Below are 17,501 nucleotides of genomic sequence, written 5' to 3' on the forward strand. Positions count from 1 at the left end.
AGTGTTAGAATTTGACAGATTCTAATACCTGGGGTCAAAAAGTGTCAGAATTTGACAGAATCTGTCAGATTCTAATGCCCAGGGTCAAAAAGTGTCAGAATTTGACAGAATTTGACAGAATGTGTCAGATTCTAATGCCCGGGGTCAGAATGTGTCAGAATTTGACAGAATTTGACAGAATTTGACAAAAAGTGTCAGAATTTGACAGAATGTGTCAGATTCTAATACCTGGGGTCAAAAAGTGTCAGAATTTGACAGAATGTGTCAGATTCTAATACCCGGGGTCAAAAAGTGTCAGAATGTGTCAGAATTTGACAGAATGTGTCAGATTCTAATGCCCAGGGTCAAAAAGTGTCAGAATGTGTCAGATTCTAATGCCCGGGGTCAAAAAGTATTAGAATGTGCCAGAACTGGTCCCACTGTAATGCCCAGAGTAGAAAAGTGGACAGTGGCACACATGGAGGCACAGATTATGGTCTGTGATGTGTTGTGTGTAAATGACATCAGTGATATCCATATTGTGTGACATCAAATGTTATAGTACCCTGCAATAAGCAATATATTCTGCTATGTGTTCTATAGCCTTAGATATAACCTAGTGCCTTAATTTATTTGTATGTATATAAGACAGCACATTATTATAGTTGTTATATAGGACCTGTAAGAGACAATATAACAGTATTGCTTTCAATTATATATGTTTTTATAATATGTTCTGTAAGCTGTACATCATCTCTACTCAGCTGTAACACACTATAGGACGTGTATGTCATGTATTGCAGGATGTTTGTTATTAATCTGTGATATATCACAGTGATATCTCTGCACATAAAGATCACCTTCTGTTCTGTAAAGCATTGTGGTAAATATTCCTACTCTCTGCAGCACCTGTTAGAGCCCACAGCAGTGTGATATGATAGATAGTGTGTTATATGGAAGGTTTTACTCTGCCAATGTAGTGTCTGTGCTGCAATAATATCTTCTGCTATGCTGTGTTATATAGCATCATATATAGTTATTACCTTAATTTCAGGTTTTATGTCGATGTATGTATAAGACCCAGCACTGTTATATTGTCTCTTATAGGTGTTATAGTGTTATATTTCTGTTGTATTACACTACTGCCTTTAATTGTGTCCTCTAGCATCATCCGCAGCTGTAGTACCTTAATTTAAGGATTTACATGTAGATGTAAAACAGTTACTATTTTGTCTTTGATATTTGTAACATATAACACCTCTCTCCCTACAGCATTACTGCTTTAACTGTGTATATTATGGGGTGTGTTCTGTAAGTGCATGTTCATCTCTTGCAGCTCTAAAACGTTGTAGGGTCTGTATTGTTAGTGTGTGACACAGGATGGGGGATCAGGGGGGTGCAGATCCCATCTGCTCTGTGAGGTGGTGTCTGTAAATATGTAAATATCCCTTCTCTTCACCATAACATGTTGCCACGTGCTGTTGAATGTTGCCACATGTTACAGCTACAGCCTACAGTACACATCAGTGCTATGTATGTCATGTTAAATATACTACACTAATATAAATAGTGTCTGTGCTACAGTAAACTATATTCAGCTGTGTTGTGTTCTACAGCATCATCTAGAGTTAGTACCTTAATATAAGGATTTATATAAATATATATAAATATACAAATATATTTATATATAAATATACAAATATATTCATATATAAATATATATAAATATACACATATATTTATATATTTGTATATATAAATATATTTTTATATATTTATATATTTTTATGTATTTATATATATCCTTATATAAATATATAAAAATATATTTATATAAAAATATATATAAATATATAAATATATATAAAATATATATAAATATATAAATATATTTTTATATAGATATATATAAATATATATAAATATACAAATATACTTATATATTTTTATATATAAATATATTTATATACATTTATATATTTATATATATTTATATATTTTTATATAAATATAGATAAAATATATTTATATATAATATATAAATATATATAAATATATTATATATAAATATATATTTAAATATATAAATATATATTTATATAAAAATATATATTTATATATAAAAATATAAATATATAAATATATTTATATCTCAATATATACATTTATATAAAAATATATATAGGTATATAAATATATTTATATATAAATATATATTTATATATAAATTTATATAAATATATAAATATGTTTATATATCTCTATATATTTATATATATTTATATATAAATATATAAATATATTTATATATATGAATATATATAAGGCCCTGCATTATTAGATTGTCTCTTATATGTTGTTATATTTGTGGTATGAAACACTTTTGCCTTTAATTGTGTCTGTGTAATGTGTTCTGTAAACTGCATTTTTAAAAAAGGCTATAATTGTAACACACAATTAATACACAATTAATTGTAACACACATACTTAATACACACTATTGTACTATTTAAAATATACCACAGAAGCATATGGACTTATTTGCAGAGAAAGGGGCAGGATGGAAGGGCTCACCTGGGGTGGGGGATTGTCAGGGTGCTGGCACTAAGGCTAGGGAAGGAATATTGAGGAATGGGAAGGAATACTGGAGGACACTAAAGGAAAGGGAGAAATAGTGATGGAATAATGAGGAATTCTAAAAAAAAGGGGGAGAAATAATGAGGAACAGCAATGAAGGGGAGAATATGAAGGTCTGGGGGCAGTACTGAAGAATGGGCAGGAATACTATAAGGAGTGGAAAAGAATAGTAAAAAAAAATGAGGGAAATATCAAGGAATGAGGAAAGAACACCAGCAAATGTAAAGGAGTACTAAAAAGTGCAAAGGAGTGTTAAAGAATGGGAAGGAACACTAAAGAATAGGAAAAAATGGTAAAAAATATCAAGGAATGAGGAAAGAACACCAGCAAATGTAAAGGAGTACTAAAAAGTGCAAAGGAATGTTAAAGAATGGGAAGGAACACTAAAGAATAGGAAAAAATGGTAAAAAATATCAAGGAATGAGAAAGGAATGCTAAGGAAAGCAAAGGAACACTAAAGAATGGGAAATGAAATGGGAAGAAATTGTAAAAAAACAGTGGAAAATACCAGGGAAAGCAGAAAACATATTAAGGAATGGAAAGGCATACTAGGAATGGGGAGGAATAGTAAAAAAAAAAAAAAAAGGGGGGGGGTGGAAAATACCAAGAAATGGGAAAGAAGACTAAGGAATGGGGAATTCTTTCTTCTTACATTAAGCAATATATTCCTCATATACCAAGGAATGGCAAGGAATATTAAGAGGGGGAAGGAACAGTGAAATAATGGGATTAAAAAAATACCAAGGAATGGGGGGAAAAGTATTAAGGAGTGCAAAGGAATACTAAAGAATGGGAAGGAGTAGTAAAATGTGGAAGGGGTGATACTGAGGAATGGGAAGGAATACTAAAGAATGGGGAGAAATACCAAGGAACTGGGAAAAGAAATACGAAGGAACTTGAAGGAATACTAAGGAATTGAAGGGAATACTAAGGAATTGAAGGGAATACTAAGGAATTGAAGGGAATACTAAGGAATTGAAAGAAATACTAAAGTGTTGAAAGGAATACTAAGAAATTGAAAGGAATACTAAGGAATTGAAGGGAATACTAAGGAATTGAAGGGAATACTAAGGAATTGAAAGGAATACTAAGGAATTGAAGGGAATACTAAGGAATTGAAAGAAATACTAAAGTGTTGAAAGGAATACTAAGGAATTGAAAGGAATACTAAGGAATTGAAAGAAATACTAAAGTGTTGAAAGGAATACTAAGGAATTGAAAGAAATACTAAAGTGTTGAAAGGAATACTAAGGAATTGAAAGGAATAACAAGAATTGGATGGAATACCAGAAGAAATGGGGAACCATATTAAGCAATTGAGAAAGAATGTTAAAGAGTGGGAAGAAATACTAAGCAGACAAAGGAATACAAGAATGGGAAGGACTCCTGGGGTGGTGGGACAGCCCTGGGGCACGGCTGGGGCCGGGCAGGAGCTGTACATACTCTTGCTGGCGCGGTGTGGGATGGGCACGGCCACGCTCTTGCCGCGCTCGCTGTCCTGGGGCTTGGGGGGGGGAGGCGGTGAAGCGGCAGATGCCGGGCTCGGACGGGGTGCTCATGGAGGTCATGCTGTCGGCGTTGTCCGTCGTGCCCGTGGTCATCTGGTCGGAGGAGCTGTCGGAGATGAAGCACTCGGTGATCTCGAACTTGGCGTGCTGCAGCTGCTCCTCCAGCTTGGCGTGCTCGTAGGCGCGCGCCAGCTCCTCGTAGGTCGACGAGGCGCTCTCGGTGGACACCATGCTGTTCCGACCCTTGTCTGTGGGGGAGAGGACGTGTCACCTACCTGGGAGTTTTTCCTGCCCTGGGAGTGCCTTTCTCCATGTCACTGTCATCACGGGAGTGCCCAGGCTGTCCCTGCTGAGATACACTCGGCTATGCGCAAGGCCAGGTTGGACAGGGTGTGGAGTAACCTGGTCTAGTGGAAGGTGTCACTGCCATGGCTGCAGATGGAAGAGGATGATCTTAAAAGTCCCTTCCAACCCAAACCACTCCAGGATTCTATGATTCTATTTGTTCCCAGAGCTGGGCACTGGTCTGGCTGCTCAGAGCCACCAAGTTGTGGTTCCACGATCCCATTGACTAAGTTCTACTTCTGCAGTCGCCCTGAACTCCCAGTTCGGGGTCATGGTGAACCTGTGCACCTCAAACAGGTGCCAGCAGCAGTGCCAGGGAGCCTCTGGGCAGTGCTGGCCCACCTGTGTCCTGTGAGAGGCTGGCACTGTAGCTGTCGCTCTCGGTGACCGTGATGCCGTGCTGGGAGCCCACTGTCCTCCAGTCCGAGGTGAGGGTCCGTGCCGGGGTGGACGCCTGGCACTTGGTGAGGGTCCACTGGCTGGAGTAGCGGTTGCGGGTGCTGTGCGCAGACTTCACGCTCTTCCTCGACACGGGGTCTAAGGCACGAAGGTGACACCGTCACGGTGGGTCCCTCCCACAAACAGCCAGGATGCTGTCCCATCTCATCTCCCTGGAGCACTGCCCACAGCTTCTGCCTTACCAGCAGCTGCTTTTAGGCACGGCCACTGCTGGGGGACAGGAGTCTACAGGACAGCCCCCGTGCTGCTCCCAGCACACCCACCCACAGCACTGCCACCACTCACTGGTGCCGGGGCGGATGTCCGACATGTCGATGAGGGGCCCCGTGTTCTGGATCAGAGCAGGGTGATGCAGCGAGACACCTGTGCAGAAGCTCTGGGGGTTCACTGCCTGACTGAACTCCGTGTCCGTCACAGGGATCGTGGCTTTGTCATCCCCTGTGGGAAGAAGCTGGAGTTCAGACCTTTCTCTGGCCAGGAGCTCGCTGTAGGCGCCTGCTGGCCCACACTCAGCCCATCCATGGGATTCCCCTGGCACTCGGGGGCACAAAGGGATGGGAGATTTGCTCTGTGCTTACCCAGCTGTTTGATGCCTTCCTTGTCCTCGATGAGGAGCTGCACCCGTGGGATGTCGATGTGCAGTCGGGGGCCCTGCGGGGGCCCCTTCACCGGCGTGTCAAAGCTGCGGTTATTCTTGCTGTGAGGTAAGAGGGGACGCAGACCCGGCCATTACCGGAGAGAGCCCCGGCGGCTCCAGCCCAGGACAAGCTGGGCATTGCCACCAGCCAGCCCACCCAGGGCTCAGCTCTGCCCAGGCAAGCTCCGGGGTGGGTGCCAGGACCCTCCAGCAGGCAGGAGCAGCCAGGAACAACAGGCTGCTGTGCTACAGGGGCACCAACACAACCTTTGCAAGCCTTAGCCCAGGAAGGTCTGAACTAGACAGGGCTGAACCTGGGCTTAAAAGCATCCAGGACCAGCCCTTGCCATGAAGCATTCCCCTGCCTCCCCACCCAGCACCAGCCACAGGCAGCTCTGAGACCCACCTGATCAGCATTTCAGCCAAACTCTTGGCATCTGTGCAAGAGACATAAAAAACAAGGTGTTTTTTTTTTTTTAGGGGAGATGTTTAGGGCACAAAAAGGCTGTCCAGGAACACAGCCTGGTCCTGTGTGCTGAGCCTCTGAGCCCCATCTCACCTCGGAGCCTCTTCAGCCGCTTCTCCTTCCTCTTCTTGCGGATGATGAAGAGCAGGGCCACTCCCAGCGTGGCCAGGATCACGGGGCAGGCGATGGTGAAGAGCTTCTTCACGTCGTCGCCCTCCCCCTGGGCTGACTTGATCGGGGGGATGGTGCCTAGGGCAGAGCGTGGGTGGGTGGGTGATCAGCACCCCGGGACCCCCCAGCAGCGTGCCCCCCGCCCTGTCCCCCCACTCACTGCCGTCGTAGTCCAGCGTGGCAAACTGCGTGGTCTCGTTGCCGCAGCCGGCGCTGTTACAGGCCTTCATGCGCAGCTCGTACCACGTGGCCTCGCGCAGCTCCGTGAGGAAAACCTCGCCCGAGCTGTTGGTGCGGAGGCTCTGCCACACCCAGTTGCCCTTGGGCCGGTACTCCAGGACGATGGCGGTGATGGGGCAGCCCCCGCTGCTCCAGCCCTGCAGGTTCAGCCTGGCGTGCGTGGAGTTGATGTGGGTGAAGAGGTGCTGGTCCTTGCTGAAGGAGGGCTCTGCGGGAGAGGGGCTGTCAGGAGGGCTGTGGTGGGGAGGGGACCGCCCTGTCCCCCCCAGGGACACTGCAGGGCTGGCTCACCTCTGCCGTGGGTCTTGGCCTCGATGATCTCACTGATGCGTCCGGCCCCGACGCTGTTCTTGGCCGCCAGCTTCACCTTGTACCACGTGCCACACTTGAGGCTCTCCAGCTTGAAGGAGCGCTCGGAGGAGCTGATGAACACGTCCTTCCACTCCTCGCTGTTGTCCACCGAGTACTGGAGCACAAAGCCTTTGGGAGCAAGGGCAGAGGGTCACCCCCAGGCACAGGGGTGAGGGCGAGAGGAAGGGGTTATGGCTGGCACAGAGCCTTTGGGTACCCCCTCCCACCTTGGCACACACCCAGTTCCCAAATCCAAGGCAGCCCAGCAGCACCAGGGCACCCACTACACACCGATTTGTGCACCACTGTGTGCTCACGAGTGCTGGTGGAATCTGCCTGCTCTGCCCACCACACGGGACAAGAGGAGTGTGGGTACCCCCTGGCACCTCTTGAGTGCTCTGCCAGAGGGCCCCAGTCACACGTGGCCCACCCCCAGTGCCACCAGCATGGTCCCATTGCTTGCTTCCACAGGGGAGTGCACTCTGTGATTGACTGGTGCGAGGCTATACAGGGAAAGCTGGAATTAACTGGCTCCCTCGGGAAGCTGCAGGGAAGTTGCTTCTGTCATTGCACGCCGCCTCCTCTCCCATGATGAAGAGTATTAGGAAGCACACTGTGTCCTAGATGAGCAAACCTGTTACGCTGCCACCAACAAGCCTGAAGATGGCTGGGCTGGGCTGCTCAGGGAGAGGCACAGGGAGCTGGGGAGGAGGGACACGGCACTGAGGGCACTGGTGCCCCCGACAGCAAAACCCTGCTGCCCTGGCTGCTGACCAAGCTTTTGTGGTGCACTGACACATCTGGCTATTTTTGCAGGATATTTTGCCAATTCTCAAATAAAGATAACAGAGAAGGGTAGGCTTTCTGCCTTGCTCTGTGTGTCACGAGCCACACAATGCAGAGGCTGCAGGACCACTCTGGTGCCGACACCACCTGGGTACTGGTGTGGTGATGCCAAAGGACCCACGTGAAGGTGCTCTGTGAACCACCAGCTCCGGCTTGGGCAAAGCAGTGCCAAGGGAAGGGACATTTCTTGCACCTCCCCAGCACCAAGGCTTCCCTATGGATGGTAATACCTGGACCTTCCCAGGTCTGTGGGCACATGATTCCCAGTGGTGTCAACACCAGCCCTGACACCCCCACACCGCCCACGGTGCCTGGCACCCTGGTGCCTGCCACCGGTTATTTATTTATTTTGTACATGCAGCATGTTTTTAATATTTCTAATCCAATTATAACCAAATTTATCAACAGAGTCCGCTGGAGTGAAAGGCTGCTGGCTGGGGAGATTTGCTTGTAATTACTTTCATGCTTTTAATTAATTGTAAGCGAGGTCTCCTTCCTCGCTCCCCCCTCCGTGTGCAGCTGTTTCAACGTATAATTCATGAGATGAATCAGAGCAGAAAGGAGGCTTGGGAAAGCAGGGATGCTCCTGGAGCCCTCCTGAAATCCTCAGCCTGGCAGGGACAGGGGACAATTCGTGTCCTAGTGGGTTCAGAGTTGCTGGGAGACATGGAGCAGCACTGTGGCTGATCCTGGCCACCAGCACCTGAGCACTTAATGATGTGCCCTTCCTCAGCTACCTCAGACCCTGCAGCTTGTCCAAAACACCTCACAATCCCCTCCTCAGGGCTGGAAGGCCCTGCTATGAGCTCAGAAGCATCAACCTTACTCTGGAGCATTTTGGAGAGGGGGAAACTGGGGCACAGAGACAAAAATGTGGCACAGCGTGCAGGGGTGTGCCTGAAAGGCATGAAAGGCATAAAAATATGTCCCACGAGCCTCAGCTCCCAGCAGCAGAGGCACCCATGGCTCTGGGATGAGGTGCTGGCACCAGCCCCATTGCTCACAGCAGCCCTACCTCGGATGGAGCTGCCCCCGTTGTCCCCAGGGATCCAGGCCAGCGTGATGGACGATGCCGAGGTCTTGGAGACAGTCAGGCGGGGCTGGTCTGGGGGCACTAAGGAGGAGGGAAAGCCCGTGAGCACCTCACACACACAAAGTGCCCCAAACTGTGCTCCCCAAAAGCGCCAACGAGACCTCCCACTCAGCCCTGGGCCAGCACGAGCCCCTTGTGCAGGACAGACCCCGAGGTGCTTCACTCACTGAGTGCTGGGCAGCGACAGTGCAGGGATGGAGCACGTCTGTGCAGGGCATCTGCTTCCTGACACGGAGCTGGGAACCCTCACCTTGCACCAGCAGGTTGATGATGATGGTGTCGAAGCCCCAGGTGTTGGTGGCAGTGCAGGTGTAGTAGCCGGAGTCCTCGGCCTTCACCGAGCGCAGCACCAGGGTGCCGTTGGCCTGGATCAGGCGATGCCCGTCCACTGTCACGGGGATGGCAGAGTCCTCGCTGCCGGGAGGGGAGAGGGTGCATCAGCCGTGTGTGACACAGCAAGGGCAGAGCAGCTGGCACTGGCCCCTGGCAGCCCCCTCAGTACCTGTCCTTGGTCCACTTGATGGCAGGCACTGGCTCCCCAACAGAGTTGCACGGCAGCCTCACGTCCTTCATCCACGGCGTGGTGACGGTGCCTCCAAAGGAGATGATCTTGGCAGGGGCTTGGGGACAAGGAAGAGGTCAGCCTTGTGGGAGACAGACCCCATTCACAGACCCCACGGCACATGGCGAGAGCCGAGGCCACCCATGCCACACCTCCTCTGCCCTGGGGTCACCCCCAGCCATCCCATCCCGCCAGCTGTGGGGCTGCCACAGCACCCCTTGGGGCAGGGGACAGGGCTGTGTCCCCCCAGCCTGGCAGCCCCGCTGTACCTTTCCCCGCGGGCTCGATGGTGACCTTCTCGCTGATGTTGCCGCGGCCGGCGGAGGTGACGGCGGCCACCCAGAGCAGGTACTGCTGCCCGCGGTTCAGGTGGGCGATGCGGTAGAACAGCTGGTCGGGGCTGGTCTCGTACTCGCTGGGGGCCTGTGGGGAGGGGGACGGGAAGATGTGCAGCCTCGGTGAGACCCTCACCCCATCTCTCCCACCACCCCGTTGCCGTGCTCTGGGTTTGCTCCCGAGCAGCGGCTCAGCTCTGCTCCGTGTTCCTCAATGCCGGTGTGAGCCGGCTGGTGTCGTGATTCCTCCAGGGAGCCCGGGCTGGAGCCCGAGGAACAGATGGCTGCGACGGCATGGTTTGTTCCCAGGAAAGGGAAGGACGCTTCCCTGACACCCGCCAAGCTGCGGCGGGGGCCAGTGTGGGGGCAACCCCTCACCAGCCTGCCTCAAACCCTCTGTGGTCACAGTGAGAGGCCAAGGGGTCCCCAAAACGCGTGTGGGGTCACCTCCTGCATCACCCACAGTGACTGTCCCAACCCCACCATGGCCCTCCTGAGAGGTCTGGTTGTGTGCAAGTGCCAGGGCCAGTCCCTATCACATCAGGGCCAAAGTCACCCTGCTCCGAGTGCACCACATGGGGAAATGCTGCCCTGCACAGCATCTGGCCACCCCACCGTGCTGGCACTGGACAGGGATGGGGGGCTCCATGACCCCTGTGGCATGGCATGGATGTGGTATTTACACGTGTGACCACGCAGGGACCTGCAAGTTCCTTGTCTGCACACACGTGTGCCCTTGCGGGGCCCATGGCTCTAAATGTGCCCCAAAGCAGACACACCTATATGAATATTGTATAGTATACATAATTTTTTTTTTACCCAAATGACAGTTTTGACAAGATGCCAAGAAAACAATATCGGATCCCAGCGGTTTTACCAGTTGCTTTGATGAAAAGATTATGTTGCCCTGGAAACCAGAGGCTCAGATAGTGAAATGAGTTTGAGAAGGAGCTTTTGATAAGCACTAGTCTGCAGACCTCCCATCAACCTCTCCCTCACCAAGGAGGGATGGGGCCAGGTTGGATTTCTATTTCATTTTTGGTCAGCTGCTGGCATGTTTCCCCCTCTGGAGTGAGTGCTGAGCAGGGCAGATGCTGGAGGATGGGAACAGACTGACAATGGGACCATGTCCTGATGATGGGTGTCCATGGATGCCCTTGGACAACTCTGCAGCACACGCACCTCCCCAAGGGGCCTTTGCTACTGCCTGGCATCAGCCCTCCCTCCTGCTCCTGCTTGGACAGCTCAGCATTCCCTGGCACACAGTGGTGATTCCCATCTTACCCCCATTCCCACCACGTACCGGCTGCCCCGAGCCGGGGCTGGAGCAGAAGATGGTGTATTTCCGAATGATGCCGTTGGGCTTGGCTGGGGGCAGCCAGGACACAACCACACTGCTGGCTGAGGATGGGACAGCCTTGATGCCAGCCGGGGGACCTGGAACTGAGGAGGGAGAGTGTGACAGAGCCGGTGCCTGGAAGTCTCCAAGGTCTCTGCCCAGCTGGGAGGGGTGACAGCATCCCAACCACACACTGCAGTCACACCAGCACTGGGCACGTACAAGCAGGGACAGGTCTGCCTGTGGGACACCTCTTCATGGGTGGCTCTGGTCCCCATGTGAGCCTGAGGCAGGAGGGTTAATTGCAGCCCAAGCTCGGGTTTAGAAATCATGATTGGCTTTTAATGGCCATCTCCTTAATCTGTCAGCTGTGCCCCGCCCAGCTGCGCCTCCCTCCCAGTATCTGGTGCTGCTTCGCAGGACACAGGCCCAGGAACGCTCTGCTACCGAGTTAATGGCATTAAAGTAGGGCAGGCGGGGTGTAAATATTTAAATATCAGCACTTAAGGAAAAGGAAAAAGAAAAAGGGGAAGGGAAGTGCCCTGCCCACGGCTGCACACGGGGGGTTCCCTCCGCACCCCTGCAGCCACTCCAGTGCAGCAGCACAAGGCGCTGCTGTGGCACGAGGGAGTGGCAGTGCCACTTACTGTCCTCCTTGGTCTGGATGTAGAGCACGCTGCTGCGCACGCCGTCGCCTGCCTGGGTGTAGGCCAGCACCTGCACGCTGTAGTTGGTGAACTTCTCCATGCCCCGCAGCTCCACTCGCTCCCGCGTGGTCGTGATGTTCTGCATCTCGCCCCACTCTGCAGGGAGACAGGGCCCATCAGCCCCCGGCCGCCACCCACCCGGGTCCCCCCGTCACCTCCTCCCCACGAGCGCTCACCTCCGTCCATGTAGAGGGACCAGAAGATGACCCGGTACCCCTTGAGCACCCCGTTGAGGGTGCTGCGCGGGGGCTCCGACCACGAGATCACGGCCACGTCCGAGGTGATGGAGATGGCCCGCACGTTCTCGGGGGGCTGGCTGGGAACTGGGGAGAGGATGGACAGGGACGACAATCAGCAGGAGGATGGAGATGCCAGGCTAAGGGAACCGTGTCCCATGCACCCCCAAGGGACCCCATCCTGCTGCTCCTCTGTCTCCCCCTGAGCTGGTCCTGCCCAGCAGTGCTCTGCCTCCAACATGCAGTTTTGCTCCTCCTGGACCACTGACCACACGTGCTCATGGTGACAAGGAGTCAGTCCACTGGGACTGGCTGAGCTTCCCAGGGAGGGGAGAGCAGGAGAGCTGGCTGGATGTGAGGTAATTAGATCCCATTGCCCCGTAAGAGGTAACTCTAATTTTTATGAGCATTTAAATGATAATACATCACCGTAACGATCCTCTTTGAAAATGATTATTGTTTCATATTACTTAGGTGCAAAAATATAAGCACCATGTAATTAGGGACAGAGTATAATAAACTAATACAGATAGTCCGTTTGAATGAAATGAAGGTAATATAATTATGGAAAAGACACTATTGCTAAAACAGGGGCCTTTGATACCCCGGGAGGAGTGCTAATGCAGCCAGGAACGATCGTGGTTTGACAGGCTAACGAGAGCCTTAATTAAGTATGAAAAACTGCTGAGCAAACGCACTGCAAAACTTTTTTCTCATTGTTTTTAAAGCGACTGAGGCCATCGGCCACGTGTCCAGATGTAACCTGCCCGGCACTTTGGCAGTGCCTAAATTCACCTTGCATCCCTCTAATCATGCCAGAAATCCTGTGCCAGGGGTGTCCTGACATCTTGGTGCTCCCAGTTCCTTCCCAGGGAGCTGTGAGGGTGCACACAGCTGGTGCTGCTGGTGGCAGCCACCCCCCCAGACCTGCTCGGGGTGGGATAGGGAGTGACTGAGGATCCCCCAGTGACTGGGGAGCAGGAAAACTGCCTGCTTTGGTCACAGGGGCAGCCTTACCGTCCTCCAGCGTGGTGGCATTGATCTCGCTGGACGAGGGCCCCGTGCCCGCGCGGTTGACGCCTGCACCACCACCCCGTACTGCGCGAACTTCTTCAGGTTGTCCAGCGTGTAGACCTCGCTGTCGCCCGTGGCCTTCATCTCCACGATGCTGTACTGCCCGTTGCTGCCCGGGCTGTTCTCCCGGTACCCAATCTGGTAGCCACGGATCACCCCGTTCTGCAGCTCCTTCTTTGGGGCCTGAGGAACGAGGAGGGAGGGATGGAGAGCGGTGTCAAGCAGGGCTATGGGGTCAGGAGGCTCTGTGCCCCGACCACTTCTCCCCAGTGGCTTTCTCAATGCTACTAAGTTGTTTCCCTCTCTCCACAGCACTTGGGTGCATACACTGAGTGGCAAAACAGGGATAAAAAACGTCCTGTGGGTCCTTGGAGACACCAGGAAGTGCTGGCCTGGGCAGAGGGATGTGCCCAGACAACACCAGTCCCCAACTTGAACAGCTCAGCAGGAGGAGGGAAAACCCCAAGTCTGGCAGCCTTAGAGGCCACATTGAGATCAATCTTAACAATATTTCTCTGAAGCATTAAGAAATCAATAGGGTTGATTGCAAATTTATGTTACAAAGCCAGGGTGATCCATCTTGCTGAAATACTCCTAAAACGAAGTGACTTATCTTTCAAGTGAATCTTACTTTCCATTAATCTGTTTTTCAGTGCTTAAGGGGAGGGGGGAGAAGCTGAAACCCTAAATTTATTGACTTGGCAGTTCATTCCCAAGTCCTAACTTTATAATCAATTTTATTTTTCATTAGGCAGCTTTGGAAAAATAAATCCGATTCTAAGTTTTATCGATCTCTGCTCAAACACTTTGCAACCCAGCATCTCAGTTTTTACATATTTATCCTCTCTCCCCCATGGCCCCCCACGGACACCCTATGAGATAATGAGCTTGTTATAAAACAGGATTAATAAGGGCCCCATGCGAACTGTACGCCCAGCCTTCGGGTTTTCATTTTTCCTGGGAAATCCTTCCTGACCCTCATAATGTTGATGACATGCTGAGTCCCAGGACAAGATGGGAGAGCTGCCTGAGCCCCCGTGGCCAGGGAAAGCCATCCTGGCCTCACTCACCTTCCAGGTGACCTGAATGCTCTGAGATGTCATCGGCTGCAAGGTGACATCCATCGGAGGGCCATCGGGAGCTGCGGAGAAACAAACCCAAAAGAGCATGTTGAGAAGCATCAGGGAAACACTTGGCTTTAGGAGAGCTGTGTCTCAGCCAGCTTGTCTTCACCCAAGGCTGCCCCTGGCCACCCCTGCCCGCTGTCCCCAGAGCCTGAGCCGGGACTGGCACCTGCTTCCTCCGTGCTGATGGTGAGCTCCTTGCTGGGCTCGCTGCGCCCGATCTTGTTGAAGGAGTACATGCGGATGCTGTACACGGAGGCGGGGTGCAGGTCCACGATGTTCGCCTGGTTGATGGTCGGGGAGATGTTGCGCGTGGACTGCTTAAAATCCCAGGAATCTGGAAGAGCAGTGGAGCAAGACGGGAGGGTCAGCACCTGAATCCCTCGCCGAGGGGGCCGTGCTCAGGCAGGTGAGGTCCCCAAGCACCTCCAGCTTTTGTCCCCCTTGGAGATGTGCTGCTTTCCCTCTCTCGCCGTTGTGCATCTGGGGTTCCAACTTTTCACAAATATTGTCTCTTTTAATATTCCCTTTCAAATGCTCCCATCCAACAGAAATTACCATATTTCATTAATGCTGCTCTCTCCTTTCTTCATCAAAGGAATGGGGATGCAGAGTATTCCCTTGGAGGTCCCGGTGGGGCAGCCCCACACCTGCCTGCACTGCCCAGCCCCAGGACACAGCCCTCAGCCCCGCTGTGGCACAGGGAGGGGACGTCACTGTCACCTACCTGACTTGTTCTTGTACTCGATATCGAACCCCGTGATGATGCTGTTGCCGTCAAACCGCTGCGTCCATCGCAAATTCATACTCCGGGCTTTCACCTCGCGGATCTCCAGCTCCGGTGGGTCAGGGGGCTCTTGGGGACACAGGGGCAGGTTAGGGACACAGGGAGAGAGGCCCTCCAGGAGCAGGGGGACCCTCACAGCAAGGTTTTGGGCCTCAGGGCTCATGTGTGGGGGATCGAGTACCTTGGACAGTGAGCTGGATCAAGCCTCTGTCCTCGCCGTAGGAGTTGATGGCATGGCAGGAGAAGAAGACGGAGTCCCCACGGTCGGCTGGTTTCAACTGCAAATGTTTCAGGGAGAGGAGCCAATTCAGACTGGGCTCCAGTGAGCACCGTGCCCCTGCCTCCCCCTGCCATCACTGCCTGCTCCCACCACCGTGCCACTGTTGGGAGTCACAATCCCTCCAATGGGATTCCCACCACCCCACCCCGCTGGGCTCAGTTTTTCCACCCGGGGAGCCCACCCGCAGCGCCAGCCTCCACAGCACCCACCCAGGGCCAGTGACACACTCACTGCGCACCCCTCTGTGTCATCTGCCTCCCTCCACCACCCAGCAGGACCCCCAGCAGCCCGGGCAGGCGCAGGACCCCCGGCCCTCACCTTGAGGGTGGAGATGACCTCGTCGCCGTTGTCCTTGGTGGTGATGGCGTAGCGCATGTTGCGGTCGGGGTCGATGACGGTGTCGCCCTTCTCCCAGCGGATGATGATGGGCCGCTCGCCCCGGGCGGTGCAGTTCAGCTCCTTGGTCTGCCCCTTGATGGCGATGGTGGTGTTGGGGTGGGAGGTGATCATGGCTGGGACTGCGGGGAGGCAGAGGGTCACCCGTGTGCCCAGGGCATGACCAGGTGCCACCTGTGGCTGCCCAGCCCTGGCAGAGCCCACAGACCCCGCCAGGGAGGCGGTGGATGCGGGTCTCACCAAGAGGCCACGCAGCCCAAAGCGGAACCGTCTCGCTGCATTATACAGCTCAGGATCATAAAATAATGAAGCAGATAAATTTTATAATGCATAGCATTACACCGGGGTAGACAATAAAACGTGAAAGACAAATAACCAAGCGCACACTATAATGAAGAGAAAGCCTCCAGTCTGAGACGTGCGGGTATGAATTATTGACTAAGGTTTTACACTCCCGAGGATGAGAGGAAGAATGTTTTCCATCATGGATTTGCATAATTCACTCGTATAAACCTGGGCAGAATACAGAGTGTGATTCCCCATCAGCAAGGCCGCCTTTGCATTGCAGATGCCAGAGATGATTTTTTTTTTATCCGTAGCCATCCCAATATGCAAACAGGGATGGTGGGGACACCCTGTGCCATGGTCAGCACCCATCCAGGGTGCAGCACCCAATACTGCTCGAGTAGTGGGTGCAGGGATGGCTGATCCTTGCTGGGAGGATGCTGTACTGATCCCCAGCCAGGCTCTTCCCTGCTACAAGAGCCAAGACCTCATGCCACCCCGGTGCCATGCAGTGGGCTGGCTGTGGCAGGCACCACGCGGGAGGAATGGGCTGGGGGACTGAGGGCAGCCTGGGTAAGCAGAAAAAAATGTAATGCATAAACAAACAGCAGTGCTGAGTCCCGCAGTAATGTATGATAATGACAATCCGCAAAGGCAACACACACTGTTCTAATGGGACACAAGAGGCTCTAATGAGCTACGACTTCTCGGCTTTCTGTGGCAATGTAATTCAATTAACAGGGAAGGAAACCTTTCCTCTGGAGCTGCCAGGGTTTGTGGGGTGCAGGACAGCACTATACCCAGCCTGGGGCCTGCTGGCAGCACCTGTGGCAATCCTGCCCCGAGGGAAGCACAGCCTCCCACAAGCTGGCATGGGGATGGCAAAGAGCAGGGATGTTGGGGCACTGCAGTCTGGGCCATGGGAAACCAAGGGTTACAAGAAACAGAGTAAGACTTCTCCTAACTCTGCTCTGTCCCATCCCCAGCTGTGTGCCCCTCCTACCCCAGCTCTGTCTGCCTGTAGTCAGGGATCCACCAGGAGAGGGACAGGCATAGGAAGCACTGACCAAACCCCAGCATTCCACATCCCACCAGGATGAAGACAGAGCTCAGGGACAGATGGGGGCTCTTGCACCTATGCCAAACCAGGGCTGACTGTGCACAGTGTAACACAAGGGCACACACACACCTGGATTAGGGTCTCAGCACCCAGTTTTGGCACTATGGCAGCTCTTGCCAGGCTCCTCCCTGCTGTCCCCAGTTCCTGCCATGGAAAACCATTGGAAAGCCATTTGGCAGGCAGGAGCACAGCCCTCATTCAGCCCAGGCTGGAGGCCTGTGGGTCACAGAGGGTGTGCATGACTGCAGGTGCCAAAGGGGCAGGACAGCCCAGCAGGGCTGTGGCAGCTGTGGAGGCAGCAGCCCCGGGAGAGGAGCTCCGTTTCAGGCTCTGCTTCACTGAAATGCACTTATTGATGTTTGATTAAAAGCAGCTCCTTGGATGTAAACATATCAACTTCTCTCAATTGCTGGGGTCCCAGGAGAGCAGCATGCCGTCCAGAGCAGGAAAACAGCACAACCAACCCAAAGAAAACCCCAGGCAGCTGTTAGGACAGCACAGATCAGGGCACAGGGGCAGCACTG

The 17,501-nt window shown here is 52.0% G+C and overlaps 1 protein-coding gene across 1 annotated transcript in view; it reads right to left on the minus strand.

Annotated features, from left to right (window-relative positions):
- Positions 1–17,501, minus strand: part of DSCAML1 (DS cell adhesion molecule like 1) — a 104,438-nt gene that overhangs the window by 4,410 nt on the left and 82,527 nt on the right. Inside the window, 23 exon segments of the mRNA XM_032709538.1 lie at positions 4,060–4,129; positions 4,131–4,372; positions 4,812–5,006; positions 5,214–5,366; positions 5,507–5,625; positions 5,972–6,002; positions 6,125–6,280; positions 6,363–6,650; positions 6,734–6,922; positions 8,655–8,753; positions 8,983–9,146; positions 9,235–9,352; positions 9,564–9,717; positions 10,933–11,072; positions 11,616–11,771; positions 11,852–11,998; positions 12,929–12,988; positions 12,991–13,168; positions 14,056–14,126; positions 14,279–14,446; positions 14,837–14,965; positions 15,078–15,174; positions 15,495–15,694. Of these exon segments, the coding sequence (XP_032565429.1) occupies positions 4,060–4,129; positions 4,131–4,372; positions 4,812–5,006; positions 5,214–5,366; positions 5,507–5,625; positions 5,972–6,002; positions 6,125–6,280; positions 6,363–6,650; positions 6,734–6,922; positions 8,655–8,753; positions 8,983–9,146; positions 9,235–9,352; positions 9,564–9,717; positions 10,933–11,072; positions 11,616–11,771; positions 11,852–11,998; positions 12,929–12,988; positions 12,991–13,168; positions 14,056–14,126; positions 14,279–14,446; positions 14,837–14,965; positions 15,078–15,174; positions 15,495–15,694 (3,324 nt within the window).

This window comes from Chiroxiphia lanceolata, chromosome 23 (assembly GCF_009829145.1).
Source record: "Chiroxiphia lanceolata isolate bChiLan1 chromosome 23, bChiLan1.pri, whole genome shotgun sequence".
Taxonomy (NCBI): domain Eukaryota; kingdom Metazoa; phylum Chordata; class Aves; order Passeriformes; family Pipridae; genus Chiroxiphia; species Chiroxiphia lanceolata.